This window comes from Pangasianodon hypophthalmus, chromosome 22 (assembly GCF_027358585.1).
Source record: "Pangasianodon hypophthalmus isolate fPanHyp1 chromosome 22, fPanHyp1.pri, whole genome shotgun sequence".
Classification (NCBI taxonomy): Eukaryota; Metazoa; Chordata; class Actinopteri; order Siluriformes; family Pangasiidae; genus Pangasianodon; species Pangasianodon hypophthalmus.
In genome coordinates, this window is record NC_069731.1 from 2,222,872 (window position 1) to 2,248,333 (window position 25,462).

At 41.6% G+C, this 25,462-nt stretch overlaps 1 protein-coding gene across 4 annotated transcripts in view; it reads left to right on the plus strand.

The window, feature by feature from the left end:
• Window positions 1-25,462, plus strand: part of otud7b (OTU deubiquitinase 7B) — a 34,582-nt gene that overhangs the window by 6,678 nt on the left and 2,442 nt on the right. Inside the window, exons 1-12 of one of the 4 annotated variants that reach the window (XM_053228000.1) lie at window positions 842-1,969; window positions 11,428-11,614; window positions 13,540-13,713; window positions 15,376-15,609; window positions 17,347-17,448; window positions 17,890-18,017; window positions 18,198-18,304; window positions 18,465-18,592; window positions 19,351-19,500; window positions 20,118-20,232; window positions 21,272-21,356; window positions 21,708-25,462. The exon at window positions 21,708-25,462 is cut by the window's right edge and continues 2,442 nt beyond it. In XM_053228000.1, coding sequence (XP_053083975.1) covers window positions 11,530-11,614; window positions 13,540-13,713; window positions 15,376-15,609; window positions 17,347-17,448; window positions 17,890-18,017; window positions 18,198-18,304; window positions 18,465-18,592; window positions 19,351-19,500; window positions 20,118-20,232; window positions 21,272-21,356; window positions 21,708-23,117 — 2,718 coding nt within the window. In that variant the 5' untranslated portion in view covers window positions 842-1,969; window positions 11,428-11,529 and the 3' untranslated portion in view covers window positions 23,118-25,462. The other 3 variants (XM_026924482.3, XM_026924481.3, XM_053228001.1) reach the window with 3 other exon arrangements.

Sequence of the window (25,462 nt, forward strand, 5' to 3'; positions counted from 1 at the left end):
TGATTCGACTCTGAATTGACTCACCTGCAAGAAGTGAAACAAACCTGTGATTCGTTTAAATCATATGCAATGTGAAACAAAACCAAACAGCGAACGATCCAAAGGAATCAGTTTTGCCCTGATTCAGACTCAGGTGTGAAAGTTGTGCTGTTTCTCCAGTGAAACTTTTCTAAACCTGTCAGAGAGTGAGAAATGAAGGGAGCGAGTGAGAGCACTGAAGCTGTACTTGAAGATGAATCTGAGGAAAACGACACTAAGGTGTCGGATTAATGAGTGACTCTGATCCAGCTTGTTTATTTTTGCGAAGGTGGGGCGGAGCTGCTCCGTTTATGAACTCGCGCTGTCGTGATACACCATAATAAAGTGCTGCTTTAACACAACACCAAGCCTTTTAATCAAACACTTCACACCACACAAACACGATTTATGAGGTTCACAGGTCACAGCGTTGAGGAGGTGAAGAGGTGTAGAGTTCTGTGTGTGTCCACGATTGTGATGAAAACAGCAGTGACAGAGGTGAGCTCTCTTTACCTCCGCTGTAGAGCGACAGAATACAATCACACACACAACACTGACACTTAATATAGCACTACAGAGAGAGAGAGAGAGCGAGAGCGAGCGAGAGAGCGTGAGAGAACGAGATGAGGAGAGAGAGATAGCAAGAGAGACTCAGAGAGAGAGAGACTGAAACAGAGACCAAGACATACACCAGGAGAGAGAGAGAGAGAGAGAGAGAGAGAGAGAGACTGAAACAGAGAGTGAGACATACACCAGGAGAGAGCCCCAGAGAGAGAGAGAGAGAGAGAAAGAGAGAGAGAGGGAGATACACAGAGAGGGAGAGAGAGACACCCAGATGAACATACAGGTGGACAGAGACGCAGATAGACGGATGGAGAGATGCAGAAGGAAAGAGAGACACATCGATGGACAGAGACACACAGACAGATGTAGAGACAGTGTAGAGAGATAGTGTGAGACAGACGGATGGACGGAGAGAAGCAGATAGAGGTATGGAAAGACAGTCAGAAGGATAGTGAGACACAGATGGGTGATAAATGCAGACAGAAGGAAGGAGTGACACGGAAAGGCAAAGACAGACTGATGGACAGAGAGACACAGATTTATGAAAAGATAGAGACAGACAGATGGATAGAGAGACAGATGAATGGAGAGAGAGACTCAGAGAGGTGCACAAACACACAGTCAGTCAGAAAGACAGACGTGACTCAGTTCCTGTTGACAGGTTGGTGTAGAGCAGAGGGGAAGTCCAGTCCATACCGAGTGTACCATTCTATCTCTCTGCCACATTGTGCTCCGTTTTGTTTGGCACGTTTCCTCTGTGCTGTGAAAACCACGGCACATTGTTTACCTCCGAAAAGCAAACACAGCTCTGCTTATAAACTACACAACTATTTTACAGCACAATTCACCTCGCCGTAGTAACACAACAGGATAATCCGCTCCATTTACGAGTGTGTAAGTCTGTGCTAAGCCTAAGCTTAGCATAATCACTAAGTTACATCTCACACACTACGCTAAGTTACATCTCACCCATTTTTACTCTCATGTCACCTTTAAACCTAGTGCAAGATCTGTTTTGTGTTCGGGATTTTCTAAATTAGTACGTAAGGTCTTCGATTTGAGTTTTCTATTTGAGACGCAGTTCATGACAACAATCAAGAAGACAGCGGAAGGTTTTAAGAGAGACAGAGCTCGTCAGTGTGTTTAACATCGCTGTGCATGAAATCTCTAAACATTTTATAGACTTGGAAACCTGATGGACAGAGATGTTCTGGTTTTGACGTGCCATCTAGTGGACGTCGCTTTTAAATCTTCTGGATGTACGCAAGACGCGCAGCGAGTCTCACGTTGCCGCTGCTATAAACCAGGCTGATTCGCATCGTATCGTATCACACCACCCTGATGTGGATTATTCTCCTGTAACAACACAGCACTTCCTACTAGACTGGTAAATATTCCTTTGGTTTACGTTACACTTACGTATGATACTGACATAATAAAATGTTGGAATGTTACAGTAGTCCTATGTTGTAAATCTAGATTGCAAAAAAATGCAAGAAGGCTTTGAGTTGCAGAAAATCCATCATGTTCGTTTGGTGTTGTTCGGGATCTCCTGTGCTAAATGCGTATATTAAACTCTAAAGCACTTCTGTACGTCGCTCTGGATTAAGGGGCATCTGCTAATGTAAATATTTTGTGATGCTGCTGCGCTGTAAATGAAAGACGTTAACGGAGCTCGCGCTCCGTCCTGCTGCTGTAAATCCGTGCAGCTCTGTCTGTTCCTCTTTTCTCTTCTCCCTTTTTAGACTTTGCTTCACATGTTGTTATTTTAGGCTTTGGCTATTTTGGGCCGTTGACGAGACTTTTCTGAACTTTGCACGACGCTGATAAGGATCTTAACCAGGCCACGAAGGTTCAGAGTGAGAATGATTCATCGGGATGATGTCAGCTGCTGAATTTTATTCATCGCCATTTTGACCTTAACCAGGTGTCATAATTACTGCAGTAGAAAAGACAGGAATATGTTGAATTCAAAGGAATTCAAAGGATTTCAGTATGGACATTATGATGATTTTAGCCATTAACGACACAAAGAAGTGCAGAAATACATCCACTTACATTTCCTTCATTAATTTTGCAGTTATTTAGTGTGGACCTTTGATGTAAATTGTCTTTCGCTGTGGAAAATTCCACTCCTAGGCTTCACGATCAAAAAAGTGAAATTTTAAATTACTTTACTACTCAGCCTTGTATGCTATAATTTATTCTTAACTCACTTTAACTTTTCACACCCGGACCATATTTTTCTGCAGTCAGCAGACCTTCACCTATAAAATCATTCTTAAGAAAAGCCAATGGACCAATCAGAAGTCTTGTTTCTCAGTCTCTGAACCAATCAGCCCTCTTGTTATCCAATACGTATGAAATTCGTCATCAACAGCGAGGAAAATAAAATGTAAATTGTTCCATGTTGGATTTCGCTGTAAGATTTATTTCAGATTTAGAGATGCCAAGTGCTTTGAGTTTCATATTTATTTGGATGGAAAACAGCAGGATTGGTGAAATGGCTGATTTGTAATTGAACGTGTGTGTGTGAGTGTGTGTCGTGAGGAATGATGTGGCCTGAAACTTCTCAGGTCATGACCTGATGAGTGTGTTCAAGCTTGTGCGATGTAAATGATTTAATTGTCTCTATATCGTATGACACTGCCACGATGTCCAGCTCTGATTATATTATGATGGAAATGTTCTTGTTCTGGACGATTAAATCATTTATCACAATTTAAAAAAAAAAAAAAAAAAAAGATCGAGCAGGGGAAAAAAATATAAGTTAATATCTCACGGGTCGACTCTGTGAAGAGCGAAGAGGAGTGTTTTAGTCTGAGCTTTGAAACATGAGAGGCTGTTACAGTGACTCGGTGGCACGTAGGCCGCACCAGACTGACCCATGGGTATTTATGGGGAAAGACTTGTTTTGTAAGAAAAACTATTACAATTCTTGTCACAATTAAATTTAAAGAATCTTTATAGAGCCGTCATGTTGTGCAGAAACGTGTGACTTTTTAAGCTGAATTTTATTGAATGTTTGAGTATCTGTATTCTCCATGAAATAGCCATTGAAGCTGCTTTGGCAATAAACTCTAATACAAACAAATGAGCAAACAGTGACTCAGATGTAAATGAAGAGAAAATTGTATCAGGAAAAACAAACAAAGGGGTCAGTTTCAGGTCGTTAAAAAAAAGGAAAGAGATTTTCATCATGTTTTCATTGTGCTGCTGAACGAGTGACAGATTACCGCCTCGATCGAGGCTTGCAGCGGAGCTTTAACAAGCGATATAAGTGTCTCGAGCACAGTCGCTTCACTGCAAATCGACAGAACAGCATCAGCATCGGCCCCGATGAGCAATCTTTTAGCAGCTTCGTGTTAACGACTTTTTAATGAGACGCAGAAGTGCAGAGTTGTGTGTCTCAGGCTTTGGGAAGTCATTATGCAGTGAGCTGATGATCCGATGATCTGCTGACAGAAAGCATGACGCGGCGCAGGGCAACAGATTTGTTTGAACAAATCCATAAGTTCTGTCGTAGCCTAATTCGACTTTATATACTGCTAAAGAAATTAACGGTTGCACCAAATGACACCACAAACTATTGTTAAAGTTACAATAAAAATTCTTACCTGCACACAGAAAAAACACGGACATTAACCGCTTCCCTGCATCTCGTCACGTCTCATTATGCAGAAAAAGACGTTCAGTTTGATAATCCTTGGCTCACCACAATAAATTAATTTAAAAAGTGATTTTTTTAAAGCCTTTAAATGTATCTTTGGACTTTTAAGTTACGCCTGCTTATTTGTTTTTAAATGTGCTAATTAAATAAATAAATTAGACTTTACGCATTTTTAACAGAGATAGAGCAGAATGAAACGTTCTAGGCGTTGAACACCATGAATGATTTTTATAGCTGCTAACTTGTCTCGTGAATGTTCCACAACATTAATTGTAACTATAAACAGATAAAAAAAAGTACAGCATGCTCTGTAATAAATAAAAAAGTGTATTCATTGGAGAATTGCTGTGGTGTAAGGAGAGGAATAAACACATGCTGTTTTTGGAAAAGTGTCACCTTCTGTGTGGTAACAGTAACTCTGATTCGTTATGCGACCCTATCGTTGATTATTTTCCTATCACAGCATGACACAGAGTGTTTCGTTCCTTATTTTTAGTAATAAATCTTGTGAGTGAACTCGTAGAGGAGAAATCCTTGTATCCTTGTACGGGATTTACACCTGACGTCGTTGACACCAGTGAATGGCCACGGCAGCGGGATGCGGACGTGTGTCTGGGCGCGACGCTGCCAGGGAGATCTCGTCACAGTGCCACTTTAAACAAATGATGTGTGGTGTCTTGGACCTCCCCCTGTTTCTGGTTCTGTTTCTGTTCCTGTCTGACATTAATCATGCTCCTGTCTTGAATTAGTCAGGGTTTTCCCCTTCACATTCCTGCTATTAAACTCTCTCAAATGAGTGTTGAAATGTCCTCATGACTGAAACTCATCACCCCCTCCCACCTTCCACACACACACACACACACACATTATATACACACCATCTGCCTGATTTGGTTTGCAAAAGCTTTGAAGCTGCTTCAGTAGCTCTGATGACGTTCCTGTAGTTCCTGACCCTGACGCAGTTAAAGCAAGATTTGGACGATCAGCTAAATCGCAGAATCACTGACCCGCTCACACTGATTCAGTCGCTGGCTGTCAGTTGTGTGATGGACGTAGTGGTGTGTGTACTATACGGTCGATCGCAGTCAAGGCTCATGCGCTACACTCGTGGTTCTCCAGCGTGGGGTTCGAGAAGCATAACCAGGAGATCCTCAATTTGTACATTTTATTACAGTGGTGGAAAACACAACCCACTGTTTTATCAAAGTTTATATAATTGCATTCTTCTTCTTCTTATTATTATTATTATTATCGTTATTAGCATCCCTGGGTGATATGACCGAAATATCATATCACGATACTTGAGGACATTTCTACGATGCACGTTATGTATCACGTTGTGTAATAATGCAGCGGTGGTGTTCATGAGCGATGGCCATCATTTGACTTTGTCACTATTTTGTACTTAAACAAGAAAAATGAGAAATATGTGGAGAAGGCAGTGATTGTCTGTTCTGCAACGAGAACTGGAGGCACAATGCAAAAAATAGTGTTTTTATAAAGCGCATCGCAAGGAAGCATGTCGTGTTTGTTTTTATTTTTGCAGTTCCTAACGAATTTTTGGTTTCGCATGGCAAATCATTTCTTAGACGTGATGTTATTCTGCTTACATTTAGACAGACGCAAATAAACGGATGATAAACTGGATTCAGGGATCTGCTGCGTGTGACAGCAGATAAATTCGATTTCCTGTCTGACTCTTATTGGCTGTTTGACATTACATGATTCATCGCTGAGAACACTGAATATCGAACGTGCTTGAAAATATTGGCAATCGCTTGCAGACTGTACAAGTAGCAAAGTGATCATCGAGCCAGGAAATTAGTCTGCGACTGTGAAATCAGAGCTAAAATCACGCTGTGAACAGTATGCTTGGATTGCTGTGATTGTTTATTAGTACACTTTGAGTCCTTCAGATATTTAGTTCTTCATATTTTTTCTATCTGAGCTTGTCTCCTTTAAGAGGAGGCGGTGAACAGACGGATGTGGAGCGGCCGGTGGTGATGGACGGTGCTGGAGCCGTGACTCACTGCAGTGTTCTCGCAGGTCCAGGCCCTGGAGGCTCTCTTCAGCTTCACAAGCCAGTATTAGTGCTTGGCCTAGTTTAGAGCTGTGTGTGTGTATGTACATATATATATATATATGTTTGTGTGTGTGTGTGTGCGCTTACTACCTGCCCCTTTATCTCTTGGAAATACATAACGGTTTAGAGGAAGGGAGCCTAAGCTGCGTTTAGATTATTATATCTCGAACATTTCACACTTAACAGAATGCAGCATCGTCACGCAAAACGCGAAGGAAATCAAACATGAGGTCACCGAGGTTATAGATTTCTGTATGTGACGATCAAGAATCCGGACAGTGAGAATGCTGGCGCTCTGAGGTGGCACTTAGGAAAAACAATAAATTCAAAATTAATTGCGTTATCCATAATTGAAATTCCGCTTTTTTTTATGTCATTTCTAGCGCTGTGCGTCAGGGTCGGGTGAGACAATGGTATATCGATGCATCAAAACTTATTTTCCTTATCTTATGGTGAGCATCGTTGACATTTCTGCACCGGTGAAATACTCCATTGTTTCTCTAAAGAGATGCTAAACTTGAGTTTGTTGCAATTATGTTAACATAACTGAAATGATACTTGTATAGACTTTTTGATATTGTCTAATTATTGAAACGCGCATATTGTTATATATTGAGTATTGTAGAAATACCTGATAGTGAATGCCTTACAGTCGAATACGTGTCAATTGTAAGCCAAATCGCAGGAATGTATTAATGCCCGTGTCTATAGTAACAACTTACACAAGGACACCACGACTAATAATTTACCAAATAAAAACGTATAATTGTTGATACTGTGACTTCTTCTGTAAGGAGAAATGTGTTTATTGAACATCTTATGGAAGGAGTCTCCAGTGTCAGCGCTTTGTAACAGTCAGAGGTAAAGCTGTAACTTTTCCGACATCTTCAGGACAGAGGAGTTTACGCTTCTTTGGAGTTTCTCGGTAACAGGACAATCTGCCGTTTGACACTAAAAGGCTGGTGAAGGAACGGCTGTTTGTAATGATAACAGGAAGTAAATCGTGTGTCTGTCGTTAATTAATAGAAATCTTAATGGTTATGTATAAGAGGAATAAAACACATGCTGTTATCGGAAAATATTCAGCTTCTGGGTGGTAACAGGAACATATACACTGTCGTTGTTTTATTCCTTACTAAAAATATTGTGATGTTCTTGCCACACTTAATGGTTAGGTTTTAGGTAAATAATAAGGATTCAGATTTCAAATCTAAGAGTCACGATACTCATTTGGTGTTTCAAGCAAATGTTGGATTCAAAGGCTTTTTCGGTTTTCGATCGAGCCAGAACGAGCTAATTGTACAGACAAAGAGCTGTATTGCCACACTCGACTAAAACTCGTAAACTCCGTAACTCAAAACTCTCAGAGCGATCTCCTCAACCCCGAGTTCAGCAAGTGCTGCTCACAACATAAACAGCAAACAAAGGAGTTATGGTGTATATACATGTACTAGCTTTAGATCAATCAACATACAGAACATTCAGACATATTCGCTTCTTAGAGCTATAACGCTGACTCTACAGATGTAAATATACATCACTCAAAACGGTTAGATGGCTAGCTTGTTGAGAGCAAAAGACAAACCTAGAAACATCCGTGTTTTTTTTTTTTTCCCCACTTTGTAGCGTGGTAAGTCGAGGTACTGAGGTAAGTCGAATACGGCATATTTCCTGATGGGACGAAGTGACAGATGCCACTTCCATCGAGTGACTAAGTGCCGTGTCGAGCATGAGTCGACAAGTCCTCGCCTGTCTCTCTGAGTGTGTGTGTGTGTGTGTGTGTGTGTGTGTGCGTGAGAACGTGCGAGGTTTGGCAGCCGCTGCCAGCTGGACTCATTAGCACAGCGCTGAGGTACAGGGACGGCTGTTCCCTTAAAGATCTGACTTGACACCAAAATATTCATTAGTAGCTGCTTGGACTTTATTCAGGCTCAGCATTTGCTTCTCGGATGTTTTTTTCTCCCACTAATCGGCGTCGTTAAAGTTAATGAGGTGACCTTAAGTATCTCAGTCAGGCTCGGGGAATAAAGACAATAGAAAGCACTTTATTACTTTATTCATCACTTTATTAATCAGGAAAATCGATATGACTACGGAAAATGATGATGATGCTTTTTTTTACATCAAAATGTTAACATTTTACATCCTACTGCTACATTTTAATGCTAAAAATGATCAGTTAGTGTGATTATGTGCTCAATTTCGCTGACAGACATTTGTGAAAAATCATGGATTGGTAAAATTCTGCATTATGTTCTTTTTGTAATAAAGATGTTTGTAACTGTAATGTTACAGAATGTCTTATTCCTTCCACACGCAATACAATGCGATATGATTTGAGTCAGTATTTTTGACGGTGCTCATGAATCAGCTACGATACGATGCGATTCCTGTAGTATCCTCTGATCAATATGTGACCAGTGTTGTTCAGAATCTGGGATATCGTTCATTCGTTAATATTTATGACGTAGTGAAGGACTATTTAAAGGTGCATTAGATAAGATTAGTCTGCTTTTTTTCTCACAATCAAGTCTCTAACATTTAAGTAGGTGGATTCCACATTTGAGCTATGAGCCCCGCCCCCATTCCGACCCTAGTTCACAAAGCTCCGCCCCCAGGATCTACCGTGGCCTGTAGAGTAGAGTATCTATAAAATGACTGACAGGAGGTGGATCCAAACACAAACAAGATTTCCGGACCGGAAGTCAGTTTTCCAAATGGATTTTCTCAGCCTCTTAGTACGCTTGTGCTAATATCATGGCTTAAAACTTTTTTTTTTATATTTTATCATGTTTTACTTTTTTCCAGGTTATCTGTACAAGTGAAAAAAATGACTATTGTACCTTTAAAAATAAAAATATGATTTTTTTTTTTTTAAATAATTGTTACACCTCTAACACACACACACCACACGCCATCATGAATAAAAGATATTTTTCTGTATTTCTCTACATTCTAAAGTGATGGTGTTGGACGTGACGAACAGAACGTGAGGGTTAAAGCGGCTGCTGTTCAGAGATGCTTTAGAGATGAAACTTTTTAGAAAGTAAAGCTTTACATTTTTCCATCCGTAGTCATTTTCCAGCCTTTCAGTTGCTTGATAAAACTGGTTCTTATGAAATTCGCAGAGTTTTTTTTGCATTCTTCGACGATTGTTTTCTAACTAGGCCAACACCCGTGTTTAATCATCCTCCTCATTCCAAAGCAGGTAGAATGTGTGTGTGTGTGTGTGTGTGTGTGTGTGTGTGAGAGAAATGCGATGGCACAGAACTGGCAGCGGCTGCACTTTTCTCTCCTCTCACTGTTCCCTATGAAGTCACTGACTGAAAATGTTCCCTCTCTGAAAAGGCCCTTTTTAGCGTTTTTTTTTTTTTTTTTTTTTTTTTTTTTTTTTTTTTTTTGTGTCCTTTTTCATTGCCTCATAGTGACACGCCTTTTCCCAATGATAGATGAGAAGTTATGAGTCATGAGTTGTTGGGCTGTAGATCAACATGGCGTACGTTGTGATTAACCAGCATTAATCAAGCATTAACCAGCTTGAGTGGGATGAGTGTGAACCTCACTGCCGTTGTAAATGATGTCACTTTGGGGTGTAACGCAATGATACTATCTGTGTCTGTATAGTTAAACCAAAAGTGGGCGTGGCCTAAATCTCTGACAGTTCCTCAGCCTCATCTACATTACTCAAGTTCATCATCGTTCTCAAATAGAGATGAAGATTTCCGAAAATGTAAACAAACTAGTACACTATGACGATCCTGACCAGGCAGATACCAAGGATGAGTGAATGAATGAATGAATGAATGCCGCATGTGTTAATGATTAGCAGATTTCTTTGTATACAAGTATAATGACAGTAAAGATTTCTTATCTGGTTGTGGTCTTTCTTTGTCCTGGGAGCTTCATATCTGACAGCATGAAAGTAAAAACCTCCCACTCATGCAAATTTTTTGTTGCGTGTTGATGCTCAGCTCTAGTCTCGACCAGATAGCTTTTGAACATTTCTGGCAAGCTCTAAAACAAATAATGCTCCTACTATTTGTATCTGTATTCGTATCAGTTTTGAACATATCTTCTTTTCCGAATTACATTTGTATTCAATTACGTCGCTTGTGCGATTAGATTAGAATTTTTTGTGCTGTTTTTGCGCTGTCGTATTTCAGTGATTTATGATTTTTTTGGACGATATCTGTCCTGTGGCTTCTAGGACCATGTAGTGACACACCAGAGTCCGAAGTACTGAGTGTGTAAGTGTCACACAGTGTGACATTATTCACCATCATTATTCCTCTTTTTCACTGTATCATATTTACTTCAGAAAGGGCTGGGCGATATGATGATGCAATATCGATGTCATGATTAATTCTCACAATGCAGTGTGACACAGTTCCAGCGAGTTGAATCTCAGCTGCACCACGTGACTTCCTGGCGCTGAAGGTCCTTCACAGACGTGTCCTTGAGGAGACTCTTAATTGATTACCGAGCAGTTCCAGCGTCACAAACACAACGTTTGACCGCGTATTGATTCGCAAAGTGTCCATGAACGCACCAGTTTAAATATCAAGTCATGTGACCTTATAGGGAGAGAGCAGGCCCGTCTTATGAAGTACAATATTACAGACGTATAGCAGTTTATTTTAAAGAAGAAAATATTGTGTAATCGGCTCTAGAAGTATTGGCAACCTTTGTAAAGGGGGTTTTAAAAAAACATTGCCTTACGCTCACGCTAGCAAACGACAAAGCAGCAGTTGACTGTGTATTTTGTATGCATGTGCATAAAATTGTGGAGCTGCAATTTCAGCAACATTTAGATTGAGATTTTCTCAGTTTTATGCAAATTAGCTATGATGAGGTAAAGCAGCATATCCAAACGTTCGGCTCTTATGATTCCTCTGATCAATCCTATGACTTGTGATCTGATGTTTTTTCGCTTCCTCGCTCACAGACTCATGTCATTTTTGTCCAAAGTATCAAAAAAAGCCACCAAATTTTCCTGGACTTTCCAGTAATTGTGGTATCTGTTGGGTAGCGATTTACGTCTGGCCATATCTAACACATCTCTCTCTCTCTCTCTCTCTCTCTCTCTCTGTAGGTGTTGCTGTAGCGGTGTTGATCGTGGGCTGTAGGAGAGTCTCTCTCCTGTTCGTTTCCGCTGCCCTGATGTTCCCCTGCAGCGCCGTCGCTTCATGATCACATGACCCTGGATATGGACGCAGTCCTGTCCGACTTTGTCCGCTCTACAGGAGCCGAACCCGGACTGGCCAGAGACCTACTGGAGGGTGAGACTCGTAAACTCACACAGTCTTTTTTTTTTTTTTTTTCTTTTCTTTTCTTCTTTCTCTCACCAATCTTATTATTGGTTTTGATATGAGATGAAGAAAAAAAAAAACATTTTTCTTTACTTAAAAAAAACAAAGGGGACAAATTAACAATCAGGTAAACAAAGATAAACAAAATATAATACAAATTAAGAAATATATTTTTTACAAAGATAGCTGCAAGCAGCGATTAAGACCATCAGCGCCTTTTCTCTTGAAGATATATGAAATACGATGGCAATAAACAGTCAAGCCTTTGCTGAGACATTGCCTCACTTCCTGTGTCCTGTAACATGAACTCAAAACTTGTTTGTGGACATTAGGTCATGTTGCTAAACGTGTGTAACATTGCATAAACGTGTTTCCGAGAAGTGGCCTCACTTCCTGTTTGGCGGCTTAACCATCAGTTTCATTTGCATGTTGTGGACAAACCGTCCCCCGTAACAAAAATCTGAGAAACAAGTTTTGTTCAGGTTGGACTCATGATTCTGAAAAACAAGAACAAACCAGACTTCATGTGAAAACTGTGATGAATTTACTGGTCGCACAGTTACACTATTTGTCCATGTAGTACACAGTTATAGAAGGGAGGTATTCATAATCGCACTAACCGTTATCACCCAGTCTGGTTCCTCTCAAGGTTTCTTCCTCCTATCGTCTCAGGGAGTTTTTCCTCACCACCATCGCCTCTGGCTCCCTTATTAGGGATAAATTCACACATTTACAATTTATTTTGATTTAATTTAATCAAAATGACGCATTTTGACGCATTAATGTCCATTGTTAAAAGTGCTATACAAATATAACGGAATTGAATTGAAAAAACAGTTTGGTGTTGCCGAAAAGAATCATGGTTCTATGATGTTATTTTCTACATTTCTACGAGTTATTATAGCAGATGTATTTCCAACTGCTGTGCAGGTTGAAGTCAACCTAAAAGCGACTTCTATCACTGTGCCAGCTTTTTTAAAAAGCTACTGAAATGTTCTATGGGTTGCTATAGACTCCAATGTCAAAGTATAAAAAATAAGAAGGAAAAGAAGAAAACCTTCCAGTATGATAGTGTCCTCATATACCTTCGTTGCTTGGCCCCGTAAAATAAAGACTTGCACACATTTTTCATGTCTTGATGATAATAATAATAATAATTATTATTATAATTCTAGTTTTAGATGCATCGTGATTCTCTTTTAAAGGATTTGGTGTCAGTGTGTAACCTAATCCTAACCCACACACTGGGATTTGTGACAACTGGTGTGAAAATAAAGTTAAAGTTACCGCATCAAGGATCATCACACCATCATGAAGCGCATTAACATTAACCTTACACACCCGATGAAAAGTTTTTTTCTCTCTCTCAGAATTGACCCTACGTGTCCTCTGGGCAGCCAGGAACACAAATCTAACAGCCCGGATATGAAATGTGCTCTTCTGTGCCCTGCTTCCTGAAAGCAGGAAGTGGACTTACTGTGGGAAAAAATCTAAATCGCAAGGCCGTAGAATTGATGCATAAATGCTGAATTCCTGAGAGAAGGTCTCTTTTTTTTGAATTCTTTACACTCTTTTAGATCAGCTGCCTGACTCATCATTAAAAAAAAATAAATAAAAAGTCGTGTGAACTGAATGTACACAGCGAGGAGAAGCAGGATGAACCTAGCGCATTGTTGCCAGGCAACGCTGCTCGCAGATAAGGATGTGTGTTTAAAAATATATTGTCCTGCGGCATGCACAGAGTGCCGTTTGCTCGGGCGATAGTGACGGAATGTCCGTCAGCGGTGTTGACATTCGGGTTAATATTCAAACTCCGTCTCTTGCGTGATGTTTTGCCTACAGGGTTAAATAAATACTCCGACGCATTCACGTGAGTTGTTTTCGCACCTCCTCAGGTAAGAACTGGGACCTGACAGCCGCCCTGAGCGATTTCGAGCAGCTGAGGCAGGTGCATGCTGGGAGTCTGTCCTACTCGTTTCCAGAGGAGAGGGAGCAGACGCTGACGGAGCACAAGGACATGACGAGAGTGGGACGGCCGCTGCTGCACCGGCAGGACGACGTGGTGCAAGGTGAAGGCTCGCCACACTCGGACACACGCCAGCAACCTTTCTGACCAAACACTGCCACCGGATGCCTGAAATTTACTTCATTTTATAAACCGAAATGCAGAAATACACACCTGTGTGTGAGAGGGATGAGTTCGAGGCGCACAGTGATGACATCACCTACCACTGATTGGTGAAAAATAACAGTGAAGAGACATTAGTACAGGAGTACGTCCTGCTTAAATAAATCACTCTTCACACACTGTCCCTTAAGTGATTAAGACATTTCCAGCGATTAGCAAACATCCATAACCATCTCCTGTATTTTTATTCATTATAAAGACATCATTTTTTAAAATTTTATACCAGAAATATTTTGCTAGCATTAGATATGGACATGGTCCTAATTTTCTCATAATGGTGGAGACTCAGCACTTTGCTTTAAATGCCCAAATTAGCCCAATTTAAAAAAATAATAAAAAACTTTTATCTCAAAAAAAACTTGTCACAGTAACCATGATGCGAATTTAGATATCAAAGTGTCACTTATGAATTTTTAGACTTTATTCCACACGCTGAATTACAGGAGGCGGGGTTTGTCATAATCCTAACTTTCTAGGTATGTGACTATGAAAAAGGAAACCTGTGACAATGACGTTCTCAAAACAATGCTTGAGTCATATCATGACCTCTTTCTCTAGCACAAAAGCTAATCCAGGGTTATTCGTGAGTTTATTAAAACACTGCTGCGCTGTATAATTAATAAACAAAGACGCGGATTAAGGAAGACCGGAATGTTCCTGTGTTTATGAAGCGTTTGCGCTGTTGTCCTGTATGATGACCATTTCAGTCTGTTGACAGCAGTGGCGTCGTTGTGAAGCTGCTTCTTACTCATCACTCGGGATGCATTTAACATTTCATCTCAGTGTTAAACAGATACATTCCCAAGAATGCTAGGCACGGTCGAAGGCTAGTCGGACCAGTCCGTCTCACTGGCACGGTAATCTAAAACTTCTTACAGCTGAGCTCCACCCTGAAACACACAATGTATGGTTATATTGAAATATTTCTGATCTGTTCAGAGATTCTGGTGCTAGTTTGTTGTTTTCTGTATATCCTTTTATGGTTGTGCGTTGCTCAGATATTTAAGCGAAATGTTTAATAAGAGAAATCAGCAATCTCAAACATAAGCAATAACAGGTTATGCTGTTAGCTCCTAACAATAAAACTTCTTTCCTCACTCAGCATCTTCCACCGGCGTTAAATCTGACATAGACATTGGTGCAAAAGCTGGACTCAAAGTCCCAGAATGCCGTGCAGCTACTGTATATGGCACAGTTGCGCCTCGGCTTGGCTAGTTAGGGAGCTGCAGGATGACGTTCTGTGTATTAGCGTGAAAGTTGAAGCTTTGGAAGCTGATCTGTTTCAGCAGAGTGTACAGATGAAAGAGAGAGCTGTACAGATTGAAGGACTAAAGCGCCGCTGCATCGCTGTCTTTAGCTAGAGATGTAGTGCGAGATGAACTCAGAATTTGATTACACAGTAAATCCTGGACGCTGCTAAAGATCACAGTTATGTTAATTATAAAAATTAGGATGGATTTTTCTGTTAATAGTCACTTTATTAAATGTGATATGTGTATGATGAATATAACTCAGTGTATCATGTCCACGTGTCGACCTGCAGCCACAGAGAAGCGTCTGTCTCGAGGAATCTCTCACGCCAGTTCCACCATCGTGTCTCTGGCTCGCTCTCACGTGTCCAGCGTAGGAGGTGGTGGTGTTGGTACCGAGATGCTCCTGGACACCCCCGTCTGCACCTTCCAGCTGCCTGACCTCACCGTGTACCGCGACGATTTCCGCGGCTTCATCGAACGCGACCTCATCGAGCAGTCCATGATGGTGGCCCTCGAGCACGCAGGTTAGTCTTTGCATTGTATTTTTAATTTTAAATCTCATTTATAACAGAATTCTAAACGTAAAGAAACAGAAACCGAGTAAAATAAAATTCAAGGCAAATAATTTACATTCACACACAACTAGAGTTTTTTAAATGGATCAGTGTAATGAGCGAATCCAAGTTCAAGCTTCTTCGATGTTTACTCCAGATGCGTGAAGCTGTAAACTTTGGCCAGGATCCCGTTCTTCGGACATCAAATCTAAGATGAAATGACGTTAGACGGATGTTCTAATAGTGATGAGTCTAAATAAGTTCTTTGAACTTGATTAAGTTAGCTAGATTGAGTTATCCGAGATAACCGTGGGCTTCCTGGAAATGGCAGGTTTATTAGGAACACCTGTACACCTGCTCATTCATGCAGGTATCCAATCAGCCAATCAGCTGTCCAGTTTCAGTGAGTCCATGCCCACTGTAGCCTCAGATTACTGTTCTTCACTGACAGGAGAGGAACCTGACGTGGTCTCCTGCTCGTGTGCGTTCTGAGATGCTTTTCTGCTCACCATGGTTGTAAAGAGTGGTTATTTGAGTCACCATATCTTTCCTGTGAGCTCGAACCAGTCTCGCTGTTCTCCTCTGACCTCTCTCATCAACAAGGCCTTTCCACTCACAGAACTACTGGATGGTTTTTGTTCTTCTCACCTTTTTGTGTAAACCCTAGTGACTGTAAAAATCCTAGGAGATCCGCAGCCACCCCGAACAACAATGCCACAGTCCAAGTCACTGCGATCACAGATTTTTTCCCCCGTTCTGATGTTTGATGTGAACATCTGCTTGTTCAAATCGTGAGCACGTTTTTCTCCAGACGAGAGCACGTTTTTCTCCAGACGAGAACACGTTTTTACAGTTAATTTTAGTGCACGAAATAGCTGGTACCTCATTTTTGCGATATATTTAGTAACATATCATGTACACGCTTTTTTAAGCCTATTTAAAATGCTTAGAAATGTATGATTTAAAATCTGAGCAGGAACGTGTCAGTCCAGTGTGTTCAGTATTTCACACACGAAGAACCGGGCTCTGGTTTAATTTTTCAGTGTGAGGTCAAGGCTGTGTTGCTGTAATTTGATGTAATTGCAGTAATTGGAATAATTTTACTCTGTGCTGCTATAATTTAATTAAATGTTTTATATGTTTTATTTTGGTGCCACATTATTAGTCAGACGAACAATTAAACTTTTGTGCATTTTCAGAGATTACATTACAAAGTGCTGGAAATATTTATACAGGTTTTTAATGTTTGGTGTTAAGGTATCAGTTACTGAGAACGCAAACACTGTATAATGCTAAATCGCTCATAGGGACATGATGTAGTGACACACAACAGGAAATCAGATACACTTACCATCCACGTCACTCAGAAACATATTTATTTGTTAAATTATTCTGTTCGAATCTCGACACCTATTTTAAGAGGGATTCTGTGCAAGAGAGCCAAATTGTCCATGCTGTCTGGGTGGGAGGGGGCATGCTGTCTTTCCCCTGTCAATCACAGTGACTCTAGCCAATCATGAGCGTCTGTGAGATCAAGTAGCACTTTCCTCCGAGTTTGTGTTACCTTACATGAGGAGGGTTTGAAAAGATGTGGAGGCTGGCTTCATGTGTCACAGAGGAAGCGCGTGTTAGCCTTTACCCTCCCCCGATCGGTAGCTGTCTGTGTAATATTTTCAAAGTAATCCAACATGGTGTCATTGTGTGCAGGTCGACTAAACTGGTGGACCAAGCTGGGTTCAGGATGCCAGAGTCTGTTGCCCCTGGCTACCAGTGGAGATGGAAACTGCCTCCTTCATGCCGCTTCTCTGGGTGAGTATGCGATCAGCACAGAAGTCTTTCACACCCTCCTGAAATGAAACAGTGGGTAAAGTTTCCTCTCAGTGCACGGTGGCTTTTGAAATCATCTTAATCGTGCAGATGGAGTGCACAAATGAATGTTCTGATGCTGCTGATGCCGTGATGCCATGAGTTCCATCGCTGCAGCAGCTTGTCACAACTCATTAGTTAATTAATTAGAGCTTCATTACAGTCTGAGGGATATAAATAAGTCTTAGATAGTAAACACGATCAGAGCTATACAGAGGAACAGAGGAATTGTTATGTGTCAGGAAGAAAAGTCTACACCACCCTGCTGATGAATTCTTGATTCTGATTGGTCAGAAGGTGTTTATTCATTTGACAGTATATTATATTATATTATATTAATATGCTGGTTTTAATATGTTATCGGATTTCAACGTGACCATGAAGGCATGTGGGGCTTCCACGATCGAGACCTGATGCTGCGGAAGTCTCTGTACGCCCTGATGGACCACGGCCAGGAGAGAGAGGCGCTGAAACGCAGGTGGAGGTGGCAGCAGACCATGCAGAACAAAGAGGTGAGTGTGTAAGAGTTGGGTGTGAACGGCGCAACCTGCTGACTGCACAATCTACGCATAATGATGTGTTGCAAAGGCGTCAGTCAGCGATGATAAATGGCCAACACAAGAATCTAGGCTAATTGCTGTCATTCCTGTGTGTGTGGGTGGGTGTGTGTGTGTGTGTGTGCGCGTGCACAGTCAGGGCTGGTGTACACTGAGGAGGAATGGCAGAAGGAATGGAATGAGCTGTTGAAGTTGGCCTCCAGTGAACCCAGGATACACTACAGCACAAATGGCACCAACGGGTTTGTTTCCTTTCACTACTTCTGTTTACTTCTGCTCCGTCCGTCCTCCACCGTCAGTCATGCCATAAGCTAAACGGTCTGAAGATATCTTCCTGTCTGCGTATGTTTGGGTGTGTGATTGGGGTGTGTGTGTGTTTGGGTGTGTGTTTGTGTTGTGCAGTGCGGAGTCGCAGGAGGAACCGGTGTATGAGAGTCTGGAGGAGTTCCATGTGTTCGTTCTGGCTCATGTGCTCCGCAGACCGATAGTAGTGGTGGCTGACACCATGCTGAGAGACTCAGGAGGAGAGGGTAGGACACACACACACACACACACACACACACACACACACACACACACACACACACACACAGATTCTGAGAGTTACTGTTATAAATCCTTACTCAGGGTTATTATAGACTTAAAAACAGAAAAGGAAATTATAAAGTGCATTCAAAATCATTCTAATTTTTAATAATTTTGAAATTAGAATAACAGAAAATGAAAAAGAAACAAACCAACCAATGAGGAAACAAAACACACCAACTGACCAACTAACCAAAAAAACAGCCAACAATCCAAGCAACAAATAACCCAAAAAAACCACTAAAGAAACCAACCAACAAACCAACCAGTGAGCCAACTACCGAAAACACAAACCAACCATCCAACAAATCAACCAACAACAAGAAAAACATCAAATCAATCAACAAATAAACAAACAAAAAAGAACAAGCCAACAAACAAACCAAAGGTACAAGCCAAAAATCAAAGAAACAAATAAACCAACGAGCAAATCAACCAACAAAGAAACGAACCAAAAAACAAACCAACCAAGAAATAAACAAAGCAGCCAGCAAACCAAAAAAACAAACCAACCATCCAACAAACTAACCAACAAAGACACAAACCAATAAAGAAAGCAGCCAACAAATAAACTAAAAATACAAATAAAAAAACAAACTAACCAACAAAGAAAACAAACAAACCAGCATACAACTGAACTGTCTTTGTACGCGTAACCATACTGTAGATGTTAATGTTATTTTGTCTCTATCACATGTTCCAGCCTTCGCCCCGATCCCGTTTGGTGGGATTTATCTACCCCTGGAGGTCCAGGCTCACAAGTGTCACCGCTCGCCACTGGTCCTGGCCTACGACCAGGCGCATTTCTCCGCCCTGGTTTCCATGGAGCAGAAGGATGGTTCCAAAGAGCAAGGTGGGGAGGACAGACCATGATGTTCCTCAGCAGAGTGTATTTATAAGTGAAGAATTTAATCAAAATCACCATACTATCACCTCAAAAGACACTGATGGGCTCAAAAGACACTGATGGGCTCAAAAGACACTGATGGGCTCAGTAACACCATTTATACGTAATCATTATTTTATGAACTCATAAATCAAAAATCTGTAGAACATAAATAACGACCGAATCACTTCTAAAACACAACATGGTCTTCAATCTTAGCAGCTCTGCTGTAGGTGGAGGAGGAAAGTGATTCAGCTACAACTGTTTTTAGCTCCGCAAAGTCTTTTTGTCTGTGTTTATAGACAACAGTGTGTCACAGCGTCAGAAACCACATCAGCAAGTCTGTTTAAGACACCCCATGAAGCTGACTGACGAGACACCACTGTGGCATGATCTAATGCCGTCATTTAACGCTAATAAATAAGCATGCCACTACACTGTGCAGCTAAATAGACATCTCAAACCCAAATGCTCATGATTAAATGCACCAGAGTTAATAAAACTTCTGTCTAAAATACTATTAATGTGAGCCCTGAGGTGAGTGCACTTGAAGATGATGTATTGATTACACATTTTCCCTGCAGTGGTGATTCCTCTGACTGACTCGGATTATAAGATGCTTCCTGTGCACTTTGCTGTGGATCCAGGCAAGGACTGGGAGTGGGGCAAAGACGACGTGGACAACGTGATGCTCGCCAGGTACCGACTTCATTTCATATTGTAGTCTATTCTTATAGGAGGAGTTGCCAGTCATATCAGAGAATATGTCTTATCTGTGTCCAGAAAGATTTTAAAGTGCTTTGTACCACAGCGACGTTGAATTCTCGGTTCTGATTGGTCAGAAGGTGTGTGTAGCTGTTCACAGCTGCTGTAATGTGCGTGAGAACAGGACATTGTCTCATGGACATCCACGTGTTAAATGTGATTCTTTTTGTTGTCAACTTGATGTGGTATAATAGGAATGTTGTAGATTAGTTTCCTATTACGGCACGACACAGAGTGTTTTATTCTTTACTTATCTTGAGTCAGCTTATGGTTTTGAATGTTTTAGAAATACTGTGAATGAAAGGAAGGCTGTGAAATGGAGAGAATTTTGTATCATAGCAAATTTTATGGAAACATTTTCAGAACTAAGTGTTTTAAAATGGACTATTTAAAGAGAATCATAGTATTTTATATGCCGAAACTATCACACAGTACTAATTTTAGTAGTATATTTTTCAACTCAACAATCACCACTACTGATCCCACATCAGCACTCTGACAGATGGTAAACATTGAGTAAAAACCTGTACAAGGAAAACTTACAATATGTCAAATTACATAACACAACTGTTATATAATGTACTGTAGTACTGGAGTTTCATTCAGGTCTCACTTTATTGTTTATCACATGCCAGTGAAAGTCTGATGAACTTCTCCTCCTCTCCTAAACTTCCCTACTTTAAGATGCTTTGAGGATTCAGGACCTGCTGGATTAAAGGCGGGGACTGGCTCATGCACCAGATTAGCTACACTATAGTGTAGTCACTAGTGGAGATTATATTTAAACACTTGCTATGAATAGAATGCAGATGAAACCGTAAATAGCACCAATGATGAATAGTTGGCTCATTTATCAAGTCATCCTTTGTTACCTGTATTCACAAATGTTGTTTATTAGTCATATTAGTTAATATTAGTTATTGATTAAATATACTGTGTGTATTTTGGCCTGAGGTTTCATCTCTCTTTTCAGTGTTACTTTATCTCTGGAGGCGAAGCTCCACCTGCTGCACACCTACATGAACGTAACATGGCTTCCTCTGCCATGTGAGGTACAGGTGAGCCTCTTACCTGAGAAGATCCGCCATTAGGCCGAAGAATATATGAGTAATATTGTTTGCTTTTACATTTGACATTTTAACGGTTTAACCTGAAAAGAGAAGGTAATCAGTAAACATCAGTGTTTTTTTTGTTTATGCGATAAAACGGCTGCACTGTTGTTACGAAATCAGCTGTGTAATGAATATTTCACCGGAGTGGGAACATGTTAGCATGATGTCACTTGGCTGAAGCTAACAAGCATACATAGACTTTGATTCCTTTTAACTAATATTTACATTTTGAATTTTTTTTTATATTTTTTGCTTAGACCTCCTTTTATGTGACTTCATTTTTCTTGCCCCCTACAGCAAGCACCTCTGGCCCAGCCCGAGTCTCCGACTGCCTCAGCCGGCGAGGACGCCCGCACGCCCCCTGATTCTGGTGAATCCGATAAAGAGTCTGTGAGCAGCAGCTCCAATGGAAATGGGGACAGCAGTGCAACAGGCAGCAGCAGCGGAACGGCGGGTAAATCCTCCAGCTCCTCGAGTTCGTCCAGCAGCGGCTCAACCGGAACGATGGGTAAGGAGAAGAACAAGAAGGACAAAGAAAAGGACAAAGATAAAGATAAGAAGAGGGCTGACTCAGTGGCCAACAAGCTGGGCAGCTTTGGTAAGAGTTTGGGCAGCAAGCTGAAGAAGAACGTGGGTGGTTTAATGACAGGAAAAGCTGGGGCAGGTGGCTCTGGCAAGCCTGAAGGTGCGGAGAAGAAAAAGGGGTCCATTCGTGGACGCAAAGACAGCAAGGACGGCAAAGACGGCTCTCCCTCAGCCCATCCCGGCTCGGAGGACTCGGGCAAAGGCTCTCCATCCTCGCAGAACGGAAACAGCTCTTCTGAAGGCGACTCATACAAGTACAGCGCAGACGTAAAGGCGAGTCTGAGCATCCTGCGTGCAGCTATGCAGGGCGAAAGGCGATACATTTTTGCCGGCCTTCTGACTACTAGCGACCGGCAGCCGTACCAGGAAGAGATGATTCAGCGATACCTGGTGGATGCAGAGGAACGTTTCCGTGCAGAGCAGGAGCAGAAAAGGGAGGCTGAGCGCAAAGGGGTGATTAATGGAGCGCAACCCAAGAAAGAGCCATCGGAATCGGGTTTTCGAGGCTTTGACGGAAAAGAGGATGTGACAGAAGCGCCACATACCCATTATAACACCCTCAAATCACCCTCTTTTACCCCATCACTGTATACAGGAGTTGTGCCCATTCCCAGATCCAACTTCCTTGAGCACTCACCCACTCCGCTCCCCCAGCACCTTCACATCCCCGGCTACATGGACACCCGGCGCCAGCTAGCTGGAGGCTCACCATCCACCTATCCGGGCTTGCCGTCCTACGCCACCCTACCCCGCCACTGCCCCTTGAGCCAAGGTCCTGTCCATGCTCACGGGCATTACCACCCACCCGCCCCAGCCTGTGCAGCACCTTGCTTCTCTTCCTCTTACACCCATCAGCAGGATATACCCGACTTCCACAGTGAGTCGGTTGGTGGCGCGTATGCCAACGGCTTGCTATCAGGACTAGACAGCCGAGGTGGTCCGCCTCCAGTCAGGCACTATTCTCTGGGCAGCGCCGGCGGATTGGCGAGCCTGCAGTCAAGCCGGTGCCGAACACCGAGCTGCAACTATTACGGACACCCAGAAACCTGCAACTACTGCTCATACTGCTACAGGGAGGAGCTGAAGAGAAGAGAAACTGACACGGCCATGCACAGGTTCTAAGGTGGCACCATGTTCAACTGGTACCCTGTAGTGCCGTCTTCTCCACGTGGGACTCAGCAGGTCTCAAGCAGGATCTCGCTGCAGAATTTCGATGGGCCTTCCCGTGCCGTTGTGAGGGGACTACACTTAGTCGACACTGAGGGGATGGGCGCAAAGTCAGGAGTCCATACCTCTGTTACTTTTGCAGTGGATTTTAGGTGGTAGATTTGTCGTCGGCGCCGTTGTGCCGTTCTTTCTTGCTATGTCGCAACACACCCTGATTGTGACAAGGGTGTCGAGGCAGTTTTTTTTGTCCTGGGTGGCACAAACTTGTGCTGCATTGAATAAAGACATTACATGCAAGATATATAACATGAAGCACAACCAGAAGATGCACATTTGTACAGCTTCACATTTACAAGACATTCAGTGACTCTTGGAGGCATGTTGGCAAGGGATGAATATGGTTTAATGAGAATTTTGCCATAAGAATCTAGAGATTTTTTTTTTTTTTAAACCCAAATCACCCAATGTTTTATCTCTGCCCCAAAGCCATGTCCTAACAAGATTCTTCTGACCATTTTGCTTGTCTGGTATCTCCAATCGATGGGGCAAAACTTTGACAGCCAAAGGTCTTACTGTATAGTAACTTGTAGGTGAAGGTGAAGAGCGAATCTAGCAGGTACAGAAAGCAGTTAACGTTGTGTCCAAGTCAGCAAGACACTTGTTTGAGATGCCGTATTAATTTATATTAATTAAAGACTCTAGTCTCAGAAAATGTTCATCCTGCTGTAATCATCTGCTGAAGTCTTTAGATATTGTAACCCTCAGCTAAAATACTCAAAGGTTTGAGGAATTTTTTTTTAATCCTCTGAAGTTAATCCGACCTGTAGGGTGAATAGAAATAGCAAGACGTGCTGTTTTCTTCCTCCAAATAATAAAAGGTGGGTCAGTGGACTTTTCTCTGCACAAAGTCAAGCACTTTTCTAATATCCTGACATTGCATGTTTTTCTTTGCTATGATGATGATGACGATGATGAAGACACCAGCCTGTTCTGTTCACCATCAGACAGTGTTTTGGCAAGACTCCGTGGAGGAGTTCAGCACTAATTTGACTCGACCTTGCTGTTTCCTAGTTGCCTTTTCAGTCTCGCGCCAGTCCTTTTCGAGATTAATGTTAATTTCTCAAAGCACTGCTAAAATATAGGTTTTGCAAGTAGGCATGTGTCGATAATCAACACACAGTATTGGCATGAACACTTCGGAATATCGCGAAACCCATTCATTGTTATCTCCTGAAATAAATTATTGTGTTTATATGGTTCCTTATTTCAAACAACATATTTAGAAGAAATTACATGAAAGTTTGAAAATCTAGTAAAATACTAAAATGTGATAATGCTCCCTAAACCCTAATAATACATTAGTAAATTATTTGGGGAAAAAATCAGCATATGCCTATTCACAAGGTCCACGATTCTCTGTACACTGAATACTGCTTTTACTACAAACCTGAGCGTAAAAAAAAATCGCCTCCCATTATTTGAAAACGTTCTTGTTTCACCTGCTGATTTCATTTTGTCGAATTGTTCTCGTTGGTCAGTGTGCCAGAGCTGAAGGTGTTCTCTGTAGTCAATCGCTGTAGTCGATGCAGAACACAAGAGCACCGTCACGTTTCCGCATCATGCTCAGATCTCGTAACTGATTCACATGCTCATAACTGGGAGAAAAAAACAGCCATAACGAACGAGTGTACACCTTGTAGGATGGTTCCTTGGTATAATCCAGTGTATTGTACAGTGTGTAATGTAGTCCAATGGACTGCATTTGCACGAAAAAAAGCTCAAAAGTTAACACACTTAACCATTTCTATGAACTATGCTTTAGTGCTTTGAAAATTTGTGAACGGTGCTGCTGAAATTCTTGCGCTTGCTAGTCCGAGCGCCAGAACCTGAAAATGTTATCCTGCAGTGCTCTGCTAAATGCAATAATTCAATGTTCTGTTGACCAAAAACTGAGACACACTGTATCAGTACTGTTTTTGTGACCCCTTAAACTGGCAACTGGGTGTATGTTAATACACTGTGAACGTTTCTGATTGCAAGCTGAGGTACAGGAAGGTTTTCTTTTTCTTTAACGTCATTCACTGACTTGTCCAGTGGATGGCGCAGTTGTATAGTTCTTCAGTATTTTGTTAAACGGATGAGCAAAGACCAACAGTATCACTAATCACTAATCACAGAGGACAGGATTTAATAAAAGTGTGACACATCTGATTACTAAACCGCTAACTAGGGATGCACCGATTTTCATCCAAGATACTTTTTGAAGACAAACAGTAATATGTTTAACATAGAACAACAGT